The following is a 24,421-nucleotide window of genomic DNA, read 5'->3' as shown; positions in this document are numbered from 1 at the left end:
TGATTTGTTTGTTAGATTTATACTTGACTTCACTTTCAGGATGAAATGCATTAAAGTATGTATGTTATATTTTACAGATCGTTAATTTCGTTTAAATAATGAATACTGTTAATAATTACACACATGGGTGTGACACGGTGGTGGAAGGGTAGTGCTGCTGTCTCGCAGGGAGTCACGTCGCTGGTGTTCCTTGCCTGGAGTTTACATGTTTTCCTGCTGGGTTTCCACAGTGTGCTCCGGTTTCCTCCCAAAGGTATGCAGATTTGGGGATTTGGTGACGCTAAAATGACGCTAGTGTATGTGAGTGCATGTATTCACCTTGCAATGAGCTGATGCCCCATCCAGGGATTATTTCTGTGGCGTGCCCAATGCTAGCTGGAATGGGTGCATCCCTGGATTGATGGATTTAATCATTAATCATCCTTTTCAGAGATATTTCGGCAAGGTGTCCTCGTATTTTAATGGATGTTTCAGGCACTTCACAACACAGCAAACCCAAAATCTTGCGTAGCAGTAGTGTCCGCTGGAGCATGCGTTGCATCGCGTGAAATATAAACCTGGCCTAAGTGGGCCAAATAGTGAAATCAGTAGGCTGTCATAAGTGGCTAGCACCTGATACTACTGGGATTGACTTTGACTTTCCCATGATTCCATTTCTTAAGTGAATCTGTGAGGCTTACTTATCTTGGGGCATTGTGCTTTGCTTGTATTTTTAAGTGAATGTTGCCTAATTATCTTCATTTTTTTTTTGTTTTGTGGGCATCATGATTTGTTTCTATCTAAAATAGTATGTTTCCGTCTCTACTCTCAAATTTATGTGATCATTCTGGCTAACCATGAGTGACCTATTTTTCACTTGCAAGTGAAGACTTTCAAAAGATGGACTCTACTGTAGAGCTGCATACTCTTCCAAAACAGTCTTGCATTTACATTTGAACAACCTCAAAGTTAAATGACTGCTGCATGCTGTTGCTTCTTGGTGTGCACGATATTTGCTACACATTTTTCATGCATACATTTTCAAGTCTCAATTAACAACCCAAACATGAAGTTGCCAGAAATTTATTTTCTATGGCTTAACCCTTTGCTTTAACCATCAAAGCATTTCCAGTCATTTTGATCTGCTGAAACCTTTAATTCACATCTGGAGACACTCAAGCTATAATTGTACATTTTCGCCATAGCTTATTTTAGCTGAACTAGAGTGGCAGTAAAAATAGTTGAGTAGTGTCTGTTCTGACTTCATGATGTCTCTGACATCAGTTACTACTTCAGTTGGTAATCAGGTTCTTGTCACACAACATATTGATTGTTTATACAGTTTCACTACTGAGTGGTGATCAGCTGACTGTTTGTCCCTTTTCATTTGTGAAGTGTCCAGATCTTGTGGCCCTATGACTGACAACAACACTATAAATTATATCAATGACATTTGTCCCATAGTTCAGATATGCTTTGAATCTGTAAAAGGTTTTAAAAACAAGCTATAACTAGCACATACATCTAATACCAATGCTGTCATCATGCAATAAATTTCATGCCTTCACAAACTATCAATGAAGTAGAATGACAGAATCTCATTTTTATACACATAAAAATTGACTGTACATGATGCCTATTTATGGTATTCTCTTTCTCTTTAGAAACCATTACTGATCTTCCCAGCAATTCAAATTCTTATTGAGCTAATTCTTTCATTGAGTGGTGCAAAATTGACTGCAGAGTGGTATTCCATTTTTGCCAGTGATCTTGTTCATAAAATGTTTTTCCTGGAAATCTGCCCTGCAACTTGCTTAGACAAGCTTTTTTTTCCCAGCCCTTAATGATGATTTGCAAAGCCATCATAACATCTCAGAGCTGTAGAAGTCCTGCACAGAACTTTCATACATGCTTGATGTATCTATCCTGTCAGTACTCAGACTGGATTTGCACCACACATTTATCATAAAAAGAAAAAAAAAAACTTCATATGAAAGGTACATTAATTGACCATAATTAGAATATTATGAAAATACTTTGTTGTTCTGCATAGATTCATTGTATATTGTGTTTTCATTGCTAGATTAAGCATGTTCTGCTCCTCGCTATGTAACGCAGATAACAACAACTGCCCAGACATATAAAACTGATCCCTTGCATGACATGCTTTGACGGTACTCACAAGCTCAAATAGAGAAGTGCTGGTACAGAGTAGTCCAGTTCAGGGGCTCAAACTGATCTTTGAGTCTCAGCAGCCGCATCCCCATACCAGTTGCCAACTGCTTGCCAGGTCCATATAAGAGAAGCGGGCTCAGGTTGAAAGCATAGGCAATTTGGCATGCCACATGGCAGCAACCAAAACAAGCCTAAAAGGAACATTTCCCCAGCCTGAATCAGAAGATGCATGAAACTCTGTGAAATAAAAATAATGAAAGCTTTATTACAAAGTGTTTCTGTCTTCTTGATGGAAGAAAAAACTGTGTGTTGCTGATTGCGCATGCAAGCAAAATTACAACATGAGAAATTTTTGCATAGCACGGTCAAACATTGCACCCAAAGATTAGAAATCTGTGAGCATAATGATATATTTTTATTTCTTATTTCTACTTTGTTGCCATTTGCTCTGTTTTGTTTGTGGCTGTGAGTTTTGTTGCTTGAGACATGGTAGCACAGCTGCCTCACAGCTCAGGTTAAATTTTTGGCCAAAATAATCAGTCCCAGCATAGTTGGCAGACAATTCCCTAGCCTTCACGGAGACTTAAAATACTGTTTTACCATTATAATCTACTCAAAACAAGTTCAGTTCTTCCTTCCTCATTCAGTTCAATGCATTTTGCTGAGTTGAGTGAAGTTTTTGAGTATTTCTGTAATTTCACAATAATATTTATAAATCTATTATAGTCTTCCCATAATCTCTCTCACAAGTCATGGCTCCTTGCTTGCTACTAGACTGAAATTTTAAATGTCAAAACCAGAATGCAAATGTCTTTACCACTATAGGATCTCATTCCTAGAAGGATCAGATATTCGATTTTAGTAGCTTAAAAGTTAGTCTTTGCTGAAGGAGCATTCAGATTGTTGATTTTTTTTTTGTTAAACATAGCTACATTGTATTTTTATATTTAAATGCCTGTTTTTTGGTATATATGTTAAATCTACAATATAAACATTTACAGTAAATCATTGCAAAGAAAATGACAAATGTATATTATTTCTTTCCTTTTAGTTGCTACGTGAATTGAAGCACCCAAATGTGATTGCACTACAGAAGGTTTTCCTTTCTCACAGTGACAGGAAAGTCTGGCTTCTCTTTGATTATGCTGAACATGATTTATGGGTATGTGTCAACATATTTCATTTTTAACTTGACTGAAAGTAAGGTTATTGCATCTATGCTTACTTTAGTATTAATGTTACAAAATCTAGCAGTGATTTTTAGCTAGAAGGTAAAAATGATTTTGAACATTACAAATTTTAAGAAGCAATTCATAGACAGATTTGCACATTTGAGTAGAATCCAGTCATGCTTTACTTTAAACGTCAAAATCATGTAACATGCCTAGAGAGTAACTGAACATATTGTATGCTTTAGTTTTTATTTATTTATTTTTTCTGAATGCTTATCTGTTGTTTTTGAGCCTTTACCAATTTATTATGAATGCTAATAGAAACATATTTGAAACCATTTGTAAACCATCTAACCTTGTTTAATTTATATAAAAAACAGTTACATTTAAATTATTTTCTTCAGAATAATATGAGTAGGTCAGATATTAGCCTTGTTTAAGGATAAGTACAGTAAAAATAAATTCAGGTTTTTTTGGAGTTTTGTACATATTTGTATGTTGACAAAGGCAAAAAACAAGCATAAAATTTTTTATAATTGTTTTCCACCATTGCTACTTGTTACAGGGCAGTTATCCTTAAAAAGACACGTAGGTGCTACAACTTGTCTGGGCTAGGAAGTGTCAAAGTAGTTTGATGACTTCACCAACTTTTTTTTTTTAATTACACTAATTGAGTTTGGATCTAACTTCTGAAATCAAGGAGCAAGATAATATACAGTAAAATCATTGTTAGATTGAGTTTGTATTTTACAAATCTGTACACTGTTTTGGCCAAAACGGAAACCTATCAAGCTTTTATATGCCACAAGCAGACTTACACTACAAACTATAAAATTTTGGAAGTTCATATGGAATGTAACCAAAAACCTATGCGTTCAACATTTTTTGCTTCGCATTTCCCGTCATCCTACATTTACTCAGATTGTTGTAGACACAGAACAAACATGAAATGCATGTGTTCCAAATAATGATATATTATATGCCCTATACAAGTCCTGGCACCTCACACCCAGATTAACAGATTTGAGCTGGGAGAATTTTTTGTGCAATTTGAGCTGTGGCAGTTGGGATGGCAATGGGATAGCAGGGTGCTTGTGCTGATCGACACATTTGCAAAACAATAGATGCTAATAGAGAGGTGCGATGAAATTTAAGGTGACTTTTTTTTATAGGCTTGAGGGATTCTAGTGTTAAAAGAAAAAAGTTCTGTAATTCCTTGAAGCTGGAAATAACGTAAATGTAATTTGCTGAAGATCTATTTAAATACTAGGGATCAGTTTTGGTAGGAAAATTTGAATTATATCCGTAGAGTGCTTCTTTCTATTAAGGATTATAGTGTTTCAATCTACTTATAACAAGAAGTGCTAGAATGGGAACCCAGATCAGTTGGGCATATTATATTAATGAGTAAACTTAACAAAACTGAAATAAAAGACTTAACAAAGCTAAACTTATTTTGCAGTACGATTTTATTTCATCCACTAGATGGCCCAGTGGGTTATTTGGGCTTAACAAATCATCACATGTCACCCCCAAGCTTGACTCATGTTTAACCCTACTTTCGTAGAATCCTAAGCCTGAGTCTTGCTCGGGGTTAGTGCCAAGAAGGTAAAGTTTCCACTCCTTCAAATTTCTAAAATGCTTGCGCATGAACTTTTCCACCAGCATTGGGCACAGCTCAGAATCCAGCCCTACAAAAGGCTCCACTCCATCAGAAGGCACAATCACACACATCCCCACTAACTCTTACAGGACAAGTTTAAAGTTTAATTTAAAAATGTGAAGTGTACAGGTTAGTGGGGGAAGTTTTAGAATAGTTGTAAAACAGTGAAATCTCACTGATTTTAAGACCTTCTTACTGAGTTTTGTGTCTTAGAAAACTAACTTCACTAAGAGCTGTCATTAAATATAGGATACTTAAAAATAGGAGATAAATATATATAATACTCAGATTTTCAAAATAATTATTCATTCCTTATGTACAGGTATATTTTGCATGCTATATATACTTTGTTTTGTCAGTGGGTGTATGTGTCTCTGTTGGAAATATATGTTGGTTATATATTGTCGACTGTTCTGAGAAAACTTGCAAATAACATTTTTCTTTGTACTATTTTACAATTTACTAATTACATGATAAACATAAACTTGGAATCTACGTAAGTTTCTGTCCAAGTGAGTGAAAGCTTATATTGTTTGTTTCTTCAACAATACTAATTTATTCATCAGTATTTATCATCCCCAAACACAACTAGAACGCTTTTTGAATTAAATTGTCTTGATATAATACTTCTGCGGTGGGTTGGCACCCTGCCTGGGGTTTGGTTCCTGCCTTGTGCCCTGTGTTCGCTAGGATTGGCTCCAGCAGACCCCCGTGACCCTGTGTTCGGATTCAGCGGGTTGGAAAATGGATGGATGGATGATACAATACTTTCATGGTGGTTCATCTAAATTGATGAAGTCAGAGGAATATTGTGAATGTTCTGTTAAAGATCTTTGTGTACGTACTTAAGATATAAGCCAAAAAGTAACTCAGGTGAAGATGATGGACAGTCCCCCATTTATTTCATATGTTCCTGAATTTTCTTTCCTATTCACCTCCATGATTTTATGGAGGATATTTATAATGTTGTCATAAGACTCTCTTATTATACTCACTCATTTTGTTATTAATTTACACATTCAGAAGATGTTAGTCTGCAGTATATTAAATGTCCATTTTCAGAGCATATCATTTTTCAATTAAAGGTTACAGAGATTGGTTGAAATTTGTTTATGCAGACTAGTAAAGAAAATAAACAGGCTTATAAAACCCTTCTGCTTGGTGTATGGGCCCAGAGCAAAGAAGTGCAATCCGCCAAAGTAGTTGCAGAATATAGTTTGATCTTTTTCTTTTAACCAAAACTAAATACCAGAAATCCATCCATCCAGTTTCAATCATGATTATTCGATCCAGGGCAACATAGTCCAAGTGCACATTCCTGCAGTATTGGACAAGAACCTTCAATTATCTTAATCACCACATCTATGGGCATTTGGAGAAAGCACAAACAGACATGAGGTGAACATGCAAACTCAGTACAAAAGCAGTGTCAAAATAGGATCACAGTTTAGGGCTCTAGAACTGTGAAACAGCAGAGTCAACTGAGGGAGCTGCTTATGCATATATATGAAATTTCATATAATGAATTTAATATTTTAAAAGTAAAAATGTAAACACTTTAAACAGTGCAGTATATGAAAAAGAAAATGAATAGGATTTGAAAGGAAACAAATCTTCTGAGATACCACAGATTAATGTGAGCTATTAAAGGTCCACTCCAATTTTTTTAATAGATTTGTAGTATTTTGGGTTGAATTGAAGTTAGTGGCACTTAAAACTTCTCTATATATGACTAAAGTGGTGTGTGTATGTGTTTTGAATTAAATCTTTCTTTCTTTATTTTTCCAGCATATTATTAAATTTCACCGTGCCTCAAAAGCTAACAAAAAGCCCATGCAGTTGCCAAGAAGTATGGTCAAATCCCTGCTTTATCAGATCCTTGATGGAATTCATTACCTCCATGCAAACTGGGTGTTACATAGAGACCTTGTAAGTAATCAATGTTTTCTTGTCAATGGCTCCACAAAAAACAGAAGAGATATGTCATGATCATATTTTTACTCTTCACTTAAAAATAATCCACCCAGTAACTTTTAAAATGTAAATTATGTGTCAGTAAAAACCATATTATAAGATGGAGAGACAGTTGATTTTTCAGGTTGATGGGTGATTTTGCAAAGTATTATAATCTGCTTCTAAATGCATCTAATTATACCCCAGTCATAGAGGCACACATCCGCAGATTATTTCACAGTTACCTGTAATGTATACGTTTGCTTGCTGATGCAGATAAATATGAAATGTCAGCTTCAGTATACAACTAATATTTGCCACAAAACTATCAGATAGACATACAAGACATACAAAAATAAAGGGCAATAACTTTAAATATATTTCATCTTCTAGTTAGTATGTTAGATTTGGCAGATTTGGCAACGTAGTAGAGTGGAGAAGTAAAATAGCAAGTTGGCACTTGGTTTGCACGCAACTATTTCTTTATACAAAAGTAATTATGAAACTACAGTACTGTATAAACAAACCACAGTGAGAACATCTAGTGCATTAAATATAGATAGATAATTAAAAACTAAAGTTGTGAATATTTTATGTTGCCAAGTCAAACCACTGTTATCAGATTTACTGAAATTATTGTCTTAGAATTGACTTTTTGTAGGCTCTGCATTATGTTAAGATTTCCTAATATAAATCTTTTTCTTCAATATATTACTTGTTCATTTAAGATGGAATACCATTGACGGCTTCTGCTGTCATATTTCACATTGATACTTGTGCTGCCTATTCATTTACAAATAAAGTTAAATAAGACTCTAAAAACATCTAGTAACTCATATTGTATATTTTTAAAACAATATTTTAAAACATAACAATGTTTAATTATGTATTTTTATTTACAAGTGGTACCTTGAGATCTGAGTGCCCGAACGTACGAGTTTTTTGAGATACGAGCCGTCACTAGGTCGCTTTTTTGCCTTGAGTTATGAGCCAAAATTCAGAATAAGAGCCATCAAAGAGCTTGTCACCGCACATTCCAAGGAACTGATGACAAAGGAGTTGACGGAACTACAGACGCAACAATATACCTAGGTTCTGCAGGAGATCGGTATCGCAGAGGAGCCAGAGGCGGAGGAGGTTGTCTCTTCAAGTGAGATAAAGGAAGTGTTGGCAATGTGGGAAAAAGTTTTGAACTTTAAAGAAAAGAAACGGCGCTATTTAATGACACTTGCCTAACACTTGGACTTTATTGAAAAGAAACCCTGAAAAAGTTGCAACTGGTCATGCAACGGCTCTATTTAATGACACTTGCCTAACACTTGACTTTATTGAAAAGAAAAACCCTGAAAAAGTTGCAACTGGTCGTGCAGCAGTGCTATTTAATGACATTTTCCTAACTCATTTCAGAAACATGCTAAAGGGGAGGACTAAACAAAGCTCCTTGGACAGGTTTCTATTGAAATGCCCTGAGAATGAAAGTGACAAAAGTGTGGCAAAAAAGAAAAAAAAACTAGTGAAGAAGAAAATTAAGTTAAGTAAAAGTGAAGTGAAAGAAAAAAACATGACAGTACGCTAATTGGCTCCGCCAACATCTGTTTATTTCTTTAGATTCTCTTTTATAAACATTTAACAAAAAATTGCTGTGTTTTTCAGTTGATTTCAATGGGGAAAATTGATTTGAGATATGAGCATTTTGACTTACGAGCTCGGTCATGGAACGAATTAAACTCGTATCTCAAGGTACCACTGTATTTGTGTTCTGTTTATAGGTATGTTTCTAAATAATTTGTTGTAAGTGGAGATTGCCTCCTATTATTTGTATCTACTTAAAAGAACAAGTATCCAGAGCTAGGCATACATTTTAACAGTTCTGCAGGTATTTGTGAAAGCAGTAACTTCACAAATCTTTGTAGACTTATAGTATTTGTAGTCAGATACGGGTTAAACTATCAACATGCATTTCCCACTGTGATCATGTGGAATCTAAAATGTTGACTGAATTATTTTATGAAGTAGTGATTCAATAATGTTAAGATACTTTTTTGGTTATTTTGTATTGCCAACCATTCTGCATGCTCAATAAATAATATAAATATTTCTGTAAATCATATACAGTGTGTTTGGAATGGTGGTTGGCTTGGATGCTCATAGGTTGTTCACAACACTTTAAACATTTCTAACATTGTTTTTTCTTACATTAAATTTTCTTTTTGTATTTGTGTCCTTTAGATCTAAGATAATTTTTGCATCTATAAAACAGAGTTGAAGTATTAACTTCTACTGTAGTTTTCATGTATATTTTTGGTCTTTGATAATGCCATGCAGCTGTGTTTGTGGATACAAATCTAGAAAAAAATGTAGTCTCTGTGATCGTAAACTCTTAAAACCATAATTTGGCAGTATTTTACATTTCATTAATTCACATGTGTTTAATGCTTTTTATTGATTGTGTATTTCTTGGTATTAAATCTACTTACCTTCACAAGCATTTTTGTTTAGTGAATGTTTGAGGAATTTTAGCATATTCCATAGGACAGCCAAGAGTGAGAGAACAATTATGTTTAGCTATAGTTCAGATTTCTCTTGTTTCAAATTTAGTGAAAATCTTCTAAATTCCACAAGTTTACCTGAGAGTCATTCATGAGTTGGTTACATAGTACCAAAGGTATTTGACTTTCTGTTACTATCTTCTTAGCAATCTAATTTATCTTATACAGATAAACTATTTCCATAATTTTAACGAGGTATCTGTGCTGTGTGGACCTATATGTTGCTGCAACAGGTTCTTTTGAAGAACTTTCTGGCACAATAACACCACAGCTACTGCTAGTAAAGCTAGATAATGTGATTCCTTTCTTGAAGTAACAGGACTTCTTCCAGACTAGGTTCACTAACAAAGCTTAGAGGAGCCACATATAAGAGCTAATGATCCACCAAGAGTGTTAAGAATGATTCCACAATGTCCAGCTCTAAGATCTATAGGATAGAAAAACTTGCAATCCTAAAGAAGGTGCTTTTAATTTCTGTCAAGGAAAAATGTCTTTTACCTGGCTCCTAAGAGAAAGAATAGGTGCATTTTACTGGTACAGTTCACTGCTTTGTCATAGATATCTTAGTGTGACCATTAGAGTAAGCAACAGTTCTGGTTGCAGTTACAAATAGATGCCTCTTGTTTTTTATCGACTCTTGTTTGATTAACACCCCTGTTTATTTTGGTGAAGCTGTTGCTGACTATACACTGTTACCACTTAAATTCATTTCTGGTGTTCATTTAGTAAGGAGCAGTTGGCTTTCTTCATCTCTATCAAGAATTAACCGAAATGGTCTCTTGGTGAACCCTAGTAAATTTGGCGCATTGTCTTGTCTTATAATCTGATGCTTCCAAAATAAACTTCCGCTCTCATTGACCTGCACAGAGTGGTGACTCAGTCTTTATCACTGTAAAATACTCTTACCCTTAATCCAAATAGAGTGTTGCTAGAGCACTGTTTCAACAATAATTAGCAAGAACATTTGCTAATTACTGTTTTAATACAGTCTCTTAATAGCACTGCCAACAGTAATGGTACTTTATGAAGTCATCTGTACAACCTATAACACAAATATAAAGTGAAGAAACTGCTTTTTAGCTTTGTAGCAGAGGTAAAAGATACATTCTATGGGTGTGAATGCCAAGAAAACATTTAGTTTTGAATTGAAGCACTTTTTTTGAATAAATATTATTTCCCTTTGGTAGACAACCCAGAGGATATCAGAATAATCCCACAGGAACAGCAAAACCTTATCTGAACTCAATCAGAGCCACTTTTATTGATGTCAGGTGTATGCTATGTACTGTTTGAGATGAGATTTATTATGATTGTGGATGCAGCCACATTCTTGACTATTAAAGGGCGTGTACACTAATGCAACCAGGTTTTTGTATGATTTTTTTCCCCTTTTTCAATAAACAATTTCTGATTTGTTTTCCCCTTCTTGTATAGATTGCAATTCTGCAGTTAAGGTAGATTAAGGTGTGACAGGATTTATCTTAGTTTAATTTTTTTATTACACAAAATCTGCAATTTTGGCAGGGTTTTGTAGACTTTTGATATCCACTGTATGTGTGTATCAAATACAAATGGTTTTGAACCAAAAGCCTTTTGAGTAAAAAAAAAAAAAAAAAGTTTAAAATAAAAACAAGAACACAACTTAGAATGTGTTCAGTGTTAAAAATGGATGAATGACAATATTGAATATTAGAATAAACTGACCATTTTTATTCTATCGATTTCAATAGTTTCAACTTTAGTAGTCAAACAGAATTCAACAAATGTAGTGTTGTAAAATGCAATGTTACTGCAGTAAAGTAAAATTTAAACATGGCATGTTAAAAATGCTTGCAAATTTTTAGTCATGGTAGCAAAATGTCTAATCACATACCATGATATGAAAATTAAATTCACTTTTCAATTTTTCCCATGGAAAAGTAGAAAAAATCCTATCATTTTTGCAGGTATGTTCACTAATACTAAAATGTACTTCTCCTTATTATTACCACTGTGAAAGTAGGGCTGAGTGATATAAGCAAAATTATATATCATGGCTTTACAAAATTTTGGGTGTAATGCTATATATCACAGTATAGACCTAAAAATGTCTAAAACAGAATCTTTCTGACTTAATTTATATCAAAACAATTTCTGGATCAAACAATATTTTTTTTATATATGCACAGTCATGTTAACTGCAATTTAAAAACATCAGAGCGCAAATATACTAAATAATAAATACTAGCCAACCCACGGCGTAGCATACACTGCATAATCAGGCCAGTTTTTTAATGATTTTTAAGCACAGGGAGAAAATTTACATTTGAAAAATCGGTAATGTAATAAATCAGCAAGAAAAGCAACATCGTAACAATGCACGGAACGAACCAACTTCTGTGACTGAAAACTGGCGGATCGCCATCGCACCTTCTCCTGCCAGATGGAGGGAAGGGGGTGCACGGTGCTCAGTCGCGGATTGTGGAACGGGAGGAGAGGAGAAGGACGTCCATTCAGCTCTCTCCGTCATGCTAGTCTGCTGATTTCTCGTTCAGTATGTACTGCCCGCTCATGTGCCCACCTCCAACTCGTCACTTGAGTCGTTGTCGTCTTAACACAGTCCAGATGCACACCTGTGACTAACGTAGACGTTTCATTGCTCTGTGTGGTTTTGGCTGCTTTTCTATATATAATCCACCAAGACACCCGACCACGGTAGTAGCGAGGTGGGAGGGGGGTGTGCACAAAGGGTAGGGACGTAACCAGTGGGAGCGTATGAGTCGCACTAAATGGGAATTCCACGGTTTGCCGCCCGAATGGGGTTCAACGGCTTACGCCTCTCTGCGCCGGGTAGACACACGCTCAATGGAAAGACATGGTTGTCTAAAACGGGTTGGTGTGAGAATACAACAGTAAGTGAATGAAAAGATGGAACTCTGGAGAGAGCAAAATACAACACAATAGTGAACCTGCGGCATAATAAACGCCGCATAATTATTTATTGATGGTTGAACACCTCTGGAAAGACACAGTTGTCTAAAAAGGGAGGGTTTGAGGATACAACAGAAAGTGAATGAAAAGATGGAACTCTGGAGAGAGCAACATATAATTGTCCGTGAGTGAAGAAGACGCATGTTTGTCGCGGATGCGAATTGCTGTATGTAGTGTGTAAAACAGTTTGCTATGGTGCACGAGGTCGTTTTAAGGATCCCATGGGATAGGGGTGGGGATCGATCTGTTAACTTAATTTTTCTTTTTGTAAAAACTTGATTGCTTTGTATGGATTGTAATAAAAATAAAAAAATAAATAAATAAATAAATAAAGGATCCCATGGGATACCCCTCGCAAACCGTTTTACACGCTGCATATGGCGACTCACCACCGCAAGAAACATGCCTCTATGAACAGTCAAGGTGGCTCGGAGGTACATGAGGCCTCTACGACAGACGAATATAAATGACACCGTTCTTTCTGTGTCGTCGCGTCCGAATTGGTGGGCGTGGCTCTGCAAGTTGTCGTCGTATCCAATGGTCTTGGAGTTGGTGGGCATGGCTCCTCCCTGCGTGCACCATAGGTGTCTTACTTGTCGTCGGCTTAGTGAATCCACGCCCCTTCCGGTGTGCTTTCCATAGGTGTCTTGCCTTAGTGAATTATATATATGGATTGTCTTTGAATGAAAACAGAATTTTTGCGCAGTGCAAAAAATGTTTAATAAAAAGTCCACAATGAGCCACCTCTCTTGTAATGTCTTCATACAACTTAATACAAGCATCAAAATGTGCCAAATGGTGTAGAGCATAAAAGCTTTCGGTATACAAAGTACACAGCTAGCACCAGTTTGACATGGAGAAAGGAGAACAAACTAGCTGGAAAATTGTGGACCGAATGAGGTGTGTGTACAGTAAAGAGCATGGCAAGGTGTGTGAGAATATTACAGACATTATACCCGACAATGTACAGGTGGCGGTCATAAAATTAGAATATCATGACAAAGTTGATTTATTTCAGTAATTCCATTCAAAAAGTGAAACTTGTATATTAGATTCATTCATTAAACACAGACCGATGTATTTCAAATGTTTATTTCTTTTAATTTTGATGATTATAACTGACAACTAATGAATGTCCCAAATTCAGTATCTCTGAAAATTAGAATATAAATTAAGACCAAAGTAAAAAAAGGATTTTTAGGAATGTTGGCCAACTGAAAGGTATGAACATGAAAAGTATGAGCATATACAGCGCTCAATATTTAGTTGGGGCTCCTTTGGCCTGGATTATTGCAGCAATGCGGCGTGGCATGGAGTCGATCAGTCTGTGGCACTGCTCAGGTGTTATGAGAGCCCATGTTGCTCTGATAGTGGCCTTCAGCTCTTCTGAATTTTGGGTCTGGCGTATTGCATCTTCCTATTCACAATACCATAGATTTTCTATGGGGTTAAGGTCAGGCGAGTTTGCTAGCCAATCAAGAACAGGGATACCATGGTCCTTAAACCAGGTACTGGTAGCTTTGGCACTGTGGGAAGGTGCCAGATCCTGTTGGAAAATGAAATCTGCATCTCCATAAAGTTCGTTAGCAGCAGGAAGCATGAAGTGCTCTAAAACTTCCTGGTAGACGGCTGCGTTGACCTTGGACCTCAGAAAACACAATGGGCCAACACCAGAAGATGACATGGCATCCCAAACCATCACTGACTGTGGAAACTTTATCCTAGACCTCAATCAACATGGATTCTGTGCCTCTCCTGTCTTCCTCCAGACTCTGGTATCTTGATTTCCAAAAGAAATGCAAAATTTACTTTCATCAGAGAACATCACTTTGGACCACTCAGCAGCAGTCCAGTCCTTTTTGTCTTTAGCCCAGGCGAGTCGCTTCTGACACTGTCTCTTGTTCAAGAGTGGCTTGATACAAGGAATCCGACAGCTGAAACCCATGTCTTGCATACGTCTGTGCGTGGTGGTTCTTGAAGCACTGACTCCAGCTGCAGTCCACTCTTTGTGAATCTCCCCCACAGTTTTGAATGGGTTTTGTTTCACAATCCTCTCCAGGGTGCGGTTATCTCTCTTTAGCAATGACCTTTTGTGTCTTGCCCTCCTTGTGCAAGGTGTCAATGGTCGTCTTTTGGACAACTGTCAAGTCAGCAGTCTTCCCCATGATTGTGTAGCCTACAGAACTAGACTGAGAATTTGGGACTTTCATTAGTTGTCAGTTATAATCATCAAAATTAAAAGAAATAAACATTTGAAATACATCAGTCTGTGTGTAATGAATGAATCTAATATACAAGTTTCACTTTTTGAATGGAATTACTGAAATAAATCAACTTTGTCATGATATTCTAATTTTATGACCGGCACCTGTATACAAAAGCAAGAATAAACAGTTGTGATTCTTTGTTTTTGTCTGGATCTCCAGCAAAACAATGTGTGCATATGTAATTTAATATGTACGTGTTTGTTTATGCAATTCAATATGTGTGTACTATTGCTGTACTCATTTTTTTTCTCTTCTAAAATGCACCATATTCATGGCCAAATACCATGTTTGGTCCTTTCGTGTTGACAAAGAATGGCCATTGTTCATTCTCGCATTTGCTTACATCATTTGGGCTCTAGAAGCATTGTAGATAAGTCATTTCTGTATTTTTTTACACACAGATCGCTCCATCCACAATTTGCCACCTCGCTTGTTCTCTTTTCCCCATATCAAATTGATGCAAGTGATATACTTTGAATTCCAAGTGTGTAAAAACATTACACTGCAATTAAATACTTTATTAGCCAACTGAAATAACTGGAGCAACAATAGTTTTCAGATTAGCATATGATCTTTTTTTATTACATGTACTAAAAAACATGTGCTGCTAATAAATTATATTTTTTCTATTATTTTGTATAGTTGTCTGGAGGAGAGTAAGACAAAAATATAACTGTACTAAAAACAAGGCACCTTATTGCTAAATACCACATTCCATCGGTCCTTAATGTTTTCATAAAGAAGCCAGCTTTTTCACTGCTGCAACATTCATCAGTTTTGTGACAAGTAACAAAGGCTGCTTCCTAATATGCTAAACTGCGACTAAAATGATGTACAAAAATTTCTCCTTGTTTACAAATTTTTACCATTGCCTTGTTTCTACCATTGTACCGCAAACCACTACTATGAGGAGTTTCTAGTCATTAGACTCTGCCAAGGGTGCATTTTATCTCTTCTTCAGTTCACAATTTTCATGTATATCAAGGCACAGCCAAGGTTTGTAGGGTGTCCAGTTTGAGAACATGTTGACTGCATGTTTACTGTTTGCAGATGATGTTGTCCTCTTGGCCTCAATATACTTCAGTGGACACAGGAATGGTTTTCAGTTGAGTGAGATTCAATTTGAGGTTAGAATTAGCGCTTTCCAAATATGAGGAGTTGGTCCTCTTTCATGAAAGAATGGCTTGTTCCCTAAAGTTGGGTGCCTCAAGTGGAGGAGTTACATTATCTGTTGGTGTTATTCAAGTGTGAGAGTGGGGATAATCATGAGATAGTCCACTGTACCATTCCATGGTGGTGGAAAAGTAGGTCCCTAGAAACAACTAATTCATCAAAAACACGTATCATATTTATTGCATTAAAGCAAAAACATTTAATGTGAGGATAACATGTTCTTGTATTTCCGAGGGTAAGTACCTAAAAAGTTCTGTTTTTGTCTCATCGAACCAGAGAATCTTTTCTCAAGTGTGACTTCTGTCTAGTCACTCTACTAAAAATGCCTCCTTGATGGATTGCTGCTGAGGCAGTTGTCCTCCTGACAAGTTCACCTGTCTTATTAGAGGACTTCTTAAACTTAGTTAAATTGACTGTTGGGTTCTTGGTCATCACCCTGACCTACACCTTCCTTACCCATTTACTCAGTTTGGCCACACAGAAAAGTCTAGGATGATTCTGGTGGTTCCAAACTTTAAAATGTAATGTACAACACAGTAAGGTGTGCAGAAGTGAAGAAGTCTAAATACTTTCTGAATCCAACGTTAATTTAATCCTCTGTTTGGAAAACTTCAATACTGTTTTCAATTGCATTTTTAGGAATATTCTAAATAGGTGAGTATGCACAGCTTTTAAAGTTATCAAAACGCTGTTGCCTTGCCTGCTGTGTGATATGTGGCCAAAAGAAAGGTGATACAGGATGTTTAGGTCAAAGAGTAATAAGTTCTTTTGTCTAGTGCTAGACTAACAAAGGTGATGATGTTGGATAAGAAACTTAAGTATTCATGGGATATTTTAAGATATATACTATTTGTATGTTTTTCTAAATGGTATTGATTAAACAATGAAGCCTTACATATATTTGATGATGATAGTCACTTGGACATCTGGGGTACTGCCTTCAGTCCATCAATGTAGGGAAACAGCATTTATTAAAGTAATTTGTTATACCAAAAAATAATTTAGATTTGGGAATGTACAGTTTAGTAAGCAGGTCTAGATGTAATTTGATGGGGTGTTACGCAGATGATTCCATTCCTCTTTTTTTTTTTTTTGCACAGATGAGGAAAGGCAAGTTTTTATTTAATTCTAATCTTTATCAGGTTGTCACCACTTCTGCCCTTAGGATGCACAAGAAAAGGACCTGCAGATTAGCGCCTGAAATTCTGCACGTTCATTCTTTGCTTTTAAAAATTACAATACCCATTTGATGGGATACTGCCAGAAATCTCTTATCTCACTGCTGTTTCCGGTCTTGAATGGCTCTTTCAGCAACCAGGCTTATGCTCAGCAGATCTGATAACTGACCAAGTGCAACCACCCTGACTCTCAGTATTATTTGTTTTCCTGCCATTGTAGCCATGTGTCTGTACAGGTATGCATGTCATTTTTCCCATACTATACTGGAGGTTTTTGGCTGACAAACAGCATTTTTAACAATATTTTTTCAGCAGAAATAGCTGATCATACAAGAAGTCTATTTTTAGATGTCCAAACAATAGGTTGCTGGGTTTGTCTTTAGTTTCAACCCACTTAATAACAAAGACAACATAAAAAAAAAAAATTTAATTTACTTGTTTATTTTTTTCATGACATTTTAGGCATTTGATTCAGATTACTAACTAAGCATGTTTCAGTATTATATACCATATATGATTATGTACTTGCTTGCAAGGTCGCTTCAGTTAGGAAACCATGTTACAATATTGTTATTATAGGTAGATCACCAAGTGCACTGTAAAAAAATATACTGCCATTTACAATATCCAAATTAAGGATTGACCAACATTTACTTTGAAATTTCAGTGCCTGGCAGCTATTAATTTTCCACTGAAAGGCTGCATCATCTGTACACACAAAAAAAAAGATTTAAGTTTGTTCATGATGGAATACTTATCTCTAAGTCTCAAAAAGGTACATTGTAAATTAAATAAAATCCTTTCCCAGACACCATGTATTATGGTAATATGCTGAAAAATAATATCCACACCTTTTTTTCAGTTAATTTTAGGTTGTGTACCACTTTTGATTTTTTTTGGTATACTTTATTAATTTTGCTGTGAATTTCAGCTTAGGTGCATGAGTGATGCCTTAGACCTGAAGTGTCTGGTACTGGCTAATTTATACTAAAACATTTATCCATATTCCATCAAGCAAATGGCAAAATACATTTCTCATTAGAAGCAATGGGAACTGAACAGTGTGTCCTAATTTTCCTTCTGCATTAATAGCTTTGAATGCTTTAAGTTTAAAGTACTGTATTAGCAGCACAATATGTAGCTGCTTAATGAATTCACAATTCTACTTAAAAAAAAAAACTTAACATGAAAGAGGTGCGAAAGTCTCAAAAAAAGGATAGTAAACATCACATTAGCTCAAACAAATGGAAATTATTACTCGGTGAAATAATGGAACAGCGAAAAGAGTTTGAATATATTGTATGGATTTAAACTTTAAGCCAGAGACTTGTAGATCATCTAATCTGTGTTGCCGTCAGGGAAAAAAAAGTTGTGTTTCTTCCCAATGAAGAGGCGTATCCTCAAGAATAAAAATATTTGTTGTTTGGTGGAATTGAAATCCCATGAGAGAAATCATTTCTCATTTGTGTGAATGCTAGTGTCAGACACATTTCTTGTAGAGAGAAAGAAACTATATTCACTCACGGGCAGTTACAGTTGAGTTGGCACAATGTAATTCCAAACACGGAATCAAATTTTAATGCGATATTGATAAAAAGGTAAAAGCGAAAAGAGATTGAATATGTGGACATAGGTGATATGACTAAAGTACGCTGTGTGAGATGCAGATCATGCGGCACGGCAGCAGCAACAAGCCAGCAGATGATCGAGCAAAGAGGAGGTAAAAAAAAAAAAACTATATTTGTTTCCCATTGTATCACTGTTTAAGAGGTGGTTTCGGGGGAGCGACCACGTCTCCTTGGTGTGCATTCAGCCCCCCTCTTCACAACACAAGCAACAGAGACGCAAAGTGGCTGGTGCATAGCACAGGCCAGGGGGGTTGGCGTTGGCGAGCGAAGCAAGCTAGTTATTGAAATATTTTTGAAGTCCATCCAAAAGTTGGTGTATTAAGCAGTCAGGCCTGATGGCAGATGTATTTAATAAAGCAACTCAGTAGAGCTCTATGGCGCCTATTGGTGAAAAGGACAATATGTTGCAGCCTTCTTTGATGGTAAAAGATCCATATTCAGTTTGTATCTTGGAAGAATGACTAGTGTACAAGTTTTGTGTAGTGTTATTGGCTTTATCTTTTTGCACTGCTGTGCCATCTTGATTTGCCTGTTTTTGTTTTTTTTTTACTTATAAACTGAATCTATCTTAAAGTTCTGTTATTTTACAGTATATGAAATAATTTCATATATCCTGGTACCTAAAAAACTAATTGTATTGTAAAAATAATTTCTTTAAATAAAGCACACAAATGTGAATCTTTTAGTTTATGCGTTTTATTGTTTCTTGTGTACCATCTTTTGATTAACTATATCTGAGTAGTATGGAAAAGAACCGTTTTGCTTCACTTATTAACCTTTGTTGTATAATTTATGTAAATGGCATTTATAGGTGTTAAATTTAAGGTGTGACAGATTGGGGCTTTATCGCTCCCTTGAACCCTTGTCCAAGACGCCAGACATGAGGTAAAAGTCCAAGTGTTGACTTTATTCTTGACAAACAGTGCACAATGCACCCTCTTCTCCATAATACTCATTAAATTAAACACAATACTCTACAATAAACCAATCCTCCACTCCCAGACACGTTGCCACCCTTCCACCCAGCTCAACTCAATGTCTGGGATCTCCTTTTATAGTCCTTGACCTGGAAGTGCTTCTGAATCCTCAGGCCATGTGATTTCCTAGCACTTCCGGGTCAGATCAAAACTCTTCTTTTCATGCCGGAAGCATGTCATTTCCTCTGTCCATGTAACTAGGACGTACTTCCGGGTTATAGGGCAAATATAAGTCTTTGAGCCTCCCTGCAGCGGCCCCTTGCGGCCCCCATGGTATCCAGCAGGGCTGTGAAGGAAAACTCCAATATCCATGATGCCCTGCTGGAATTCGGGGCACCTCTATGCTGCCGGAAGGGCTCCATCTAGCATTGTGGGGGTATTGGCTGGGATGAACGGCCGGCCATTGTCCACAGAGTTTATCAGTGGCAGATGAGGCATAGGGTGGACATGGTGTCCATATTACTAAATGGACAGCCCTCAAGTCACAAGGTTGGATAGATGACTGCCAGAGGCAGCATATAGGGCTGCTTTGAATGGTGCTTCAGAAGCAGTTGTTCATAGTGCCACCAATGTTAAGTAAAGGTCAAAAGATCACCAACTGCAATGCAGAAATCTCTTACAGTGGTAAGTGAAAGAAAGGATTCTGATCACAGACAGTTGGATCAATGTGCCATTTTATGGAGAGTAGGTAGCTTGGAATTGATCAAGGATGCCTAGGTGTATAATCTAAAACTAGGGTTTATTGGGTCTTATTGTTCTGGTGCTATCTGGGGCTGCCTAAAAGAACCCAGAGCACAGGAAATTACTTCAGGACTTTCAAAAGGCATTTGTGGCTCTGAACTGCAGGTCTCGGGTATAATTACTTACTGTAAATCTGAAAACATACGTGGTAGTTTTTTAATGACTGAACTAAAAATACAGTATGTTGTTAGAAATTAAAGCATTCATTTTGATGAGAGGTAGAATTGTAGTATGATGCAGATAGTACACATGGCTCTGATACGTTTGTGAAATACCATTGCAGAGCACAACTTGGTAGTATGCATACAAGTGATAGCATGGGTGATGGCAGTTGCCAGTTGTGAATGCAATAGTGGTATACAGATTTGTAGTGTTAGGTGAGGGACAGACACTTTAAAAGTACAATTTTTTTAGTGGTGTTTGAATGTCACGCTATATACTATTGTTTTAGAACTGCAAGGCATATGCATTTGTAAGAAAACATTTCGCTCAGTTTTCTAAAAACCAATTACTTTGCACTATTTCATAACATTTCAGTATGGAGGCTTCAAAATCATCATTGTGTAATCAAATTATAATAAATCTGAAACTTGAAACAACAAGACTTAACAGGAATAATACAAAATAAATTTTTGAATGTCATCTTTTGATTCTTTTTTGCTTATGATATCTTTTTACTCAATGAACAAGTGAAGATCATACCACTCTCATTCACAAAATTCGATGTAATCAAAATATCTAATTTGTGTATCTGATGAAACAAAGCGCTCACAAATTTGTTTGCGCACTTTCAGCTTTTAAACATTAATGTTAAGACAATGCTAGTTATGTCACGGAAATTTTCTTGCATTCAGGCATCCATTATTTAATACACTTTTTACTTTACAGAGAAGAGGAGAAATGAAATTTGTACTGTTAAACTGTGTGCAGGGTAAGAAACGTGATAATATCCTAATCATTACAAGCATCTATGGAATTTAAATTAATTATAATATTTGGAAATTCTGCGGTGGGTTGGCACCCTGCCCAGGATTGGTTCCTGCCCTGTGTTGGCTGGGATTGGCTCCAGCAGACCCCCGTGACCCTGTATTCGGATTCAGCGGGTTAGAAAATGGATGGATGGATGGATTTGGAAATTATATAAGTTTGGTATATAGTACTTTTTTTTGTTCTAGCGAGAAATGTTCTTTTTTTATGGAAACTCAAGAAATATTATAACAAAAATAGCATGTATGTAATTTTTTTTTTATTTTTTTAATGAGCTTCTGTAAAATGCCAAATTTTCTCCTGGGGAAATAACATCTTATCTGTCTAAATTTATTTACATGAATTACAAAACAGCAGAAAAAAAACTTTGACTTTGTTAATAAGAAAGCAATGAGGCATTATAAAAAAGGTGTATTGCCATAGGTGTGAAGGGGCCTCAGTAGCATCTTTTAAAACTGCTCAGTTGAATAATTTTTGGACAGAAAGTACTCAATGATGGTGCATCATTGAGGGGGTGTGCAGCATTATTTACAAGGGCCGTCAGTTTTGTCCTCATTCTCTTGTGTTACTAATTCCAGCAGGTAAAGTGTAGATCCTATAACTGAGCTTATTTTCTTTATTAGGCTGTTTATTCAGTGGGCATGTCTTAAAGTGATGTTGCCAGGACAGCACTGGCTATCAGTTATACAGGGTGGTTCAGATCGAATTATGCAATTATGAAAACCGTCTCCCCGCCATTTTGGAATGCAGGGCAGGTACTGTCAGCTATCAGTAACAAAAATAATTTTTGTGAATCATCTGTGTAGTAAACTTAATAAGTTATAACGTAATGAAAATTGCATAATTAGATCTGGACCACCCTATAGTATACTTAATGTCTCTTTCCCCGTTAAAAGAAATGCAGTCTCCTTAGAATGAAAGAACCTGATTTACATTTTATTATATATAGTTTTTCTGTGTCGCAAGACCAGTCTAGCCAGTCACTGATGTGGACCCCCAAATATATATAGTAGTGCATTACGTCCACTCCTACTTCCTGAATAGTGACTGAGCATAGAGGCTCTTTGATATTGTGAAACTCAATAACCAGTTCCTTTGTTTAGCTAATTTTGAGATACAAATGGCACTCTACACCAAAAAACAGTAACTCCTCCTATACTCTTTCTCGTCCCCTTGTGTCGATACACAACTCATTAGTGCAAAATATCAGATGTTTTTCCCCACAGCAGTAGTATTTTCTGTCGCCTTCATGCCAGACTGAACATGTAGAAGAAGACACCACAAAGTTAGTTAGCACAGACATTAAATACTCATTAGGTACTCTTAGCCTCTTCAACTGTCTCCTCTCTTGGTCGTCATTTATAGATAGCCCATACTGGTGATCTGAGATGGACTCCTCACTAGCCATACCAGCTGAAGTGGTAGATGGAAAATACATTGAGGGAGTTGCTGATGATGATCTGGGTGGACTAGCCATTAGAAGTAGGTGGCGGATGTTGGTAAAATCTCTTTTAAAAATTGGTACATGGGGTTAGCTTTGTCAGCGTTCCTTTTCAGATCTTGAGGCCTGGACTGCTCGAGTCCAGTAATTATGCTCAGTTCTTTCCAAACATGTTTATTCTTTGAGTATATTTGTTTTCTATTTTAGTTCTATAAGCTTCCTTCCCTTCACTCAGATTTGTCTTCATTATTCTCTGTATGCCCTTCAGAGCATCTTTATCACCAGATCTGAAAGCTTTCTTCTTATCGTTCATGAGACTTTTTAGCTGCTTAATAACCCAGGACATATTGTAAAGCTGCACACTGTTTTTGAGGGTACAATAGTGCCAACAACACTGTTTAATATAGTCTCTGATGAAGTGACTGAATCCCTTGATATCACCCCCATGTTACTTGCATATCATTTCCAAGTCTGTCCTAAGGAATAAGTCCTACAGAGCCATCGCAGCCTCCTGGGTCCACTTTCTTATTATCCTGATGTCAACAAGTTGCCATCTAATAACAGGCTTATAGGTGGGAGGACAGCTGTGTGATATGGGCTTAAATTGATATTACAACTATTTTGACCCAAAATGTGATATTTAATATTTCTCAATATGTTCTCAAAACACATTAAAGATTGAAGATCAGCCACATATAGACATGTATATACACAGAAGAGGAGGATGGCAAAGAAGAAGTAGGATAGTCAGAGAGATGCAGAAAATAGACAAGGAAATAAGGCGCAAGGCGAAGGGAGAGGTGGCGAAGGCTAAAGAACAGGCGTATGATGAGTTGTATGAGAGGTTGGACACTAAAGAGGGAGAAAAGGACCTGTACCGATTAGCTAAAGAGAGAGACCGAGCTGGGAAAGATGTGCAGCAGGTTAGGGTGATAAAGGATAAAGATGGAAACGTACTCCCAAGCGATGAGAGTTTGTAGAGCAGATGGAAAGAGTACTTTGAGAGGCTGATGAATGAAGAGAACGAAAGAGAGAAGAGGTTGGATGATATGGAGATAGTGAATCAGGAAGTGTAATGAATTAGCAAGGAGGAAGTACGGACAGCTATGATGAAAAATGGAAAGGCCGTTGGTCCAGATGACCTGCCTGTGGAAGCATGGAGGTATTTAGGAGAGATGGCAGTGTTTTTTTTAACCAGATTGTTTAGTGGAATCTTGGAAAGTGAGAGGATGCCTGAGGAGTGGAGAAGTGTACTGGTGCCAATATTTCAGAATAAGGGGGGTGTGCAGGACTGTAGTAACTACAGGGGGATAAAATCGATGAGCCACAGCATGAAGTTATGGGAAAGAGTAGTGGAAGCTAGATTAAGAAGTGAAGTGATGAGTAGTGAGCAGCAGTATGGTTTCACGCCAAGAAAGAGCACCACAGATGCAATGTTTGCTCTAAGGATGTTGATGGAGAAGTATAGAGAAGGCCAGAAGGATTTGCATTGCGTCTTTGTGGACCTGGAGAAAGCATATGGCTCGAGATGAGCTGTGGTATCGTATGAAGAAGTCGGGAGTGGCAGA

General features: G+C 36.7%; 1 protein-coding gene across 1 annotated transcript in view; it reads left to right on the top strand.

The window, feature by feature from the left end:
- The window catches only part of cdk19 (cyclin-dependent kinase 19), a 113,893-nt gene that overhangs the window by 5,313 nt on the left and 84,159 nt on the right, over positions 1-24,421 (top strand). Inside the window, exons 2-3 of the mRNA XM_039749764.1 lie at positions 3,206-3,316; positions 6,778-6,918. Of these exons, the coding sequence (XP_039605698.1) occupies positions 3,206-3,316; positions 6,778-6,918 (252 nt within the window). The remainder of the gene's footprint in view (positions 1-3,205; positions 3,317-6,777; positions 6,919-24,421) is intronic.

The sequence above is a fragment of the Polypterus senegalus genome, chromosome 3, assembly GCF_016835505.1.
Source record: "Polypterus senegalus isolate Bchr_013 chromosome 3, ASM1683550v1, whole genome shotgun sequence".
Taxonomy (NCBI): domain Eukaryota; kingdom Metazoa; phylum Chordata; class Cladistia; order Polypteriformes; family Polypteridae; genus Polypterus; species Polypterus senegalus.
Note: the sequence above shows the minus strand (reverse complement) of the source record. Positions and strands in the feature narration are given on the sequence as shown.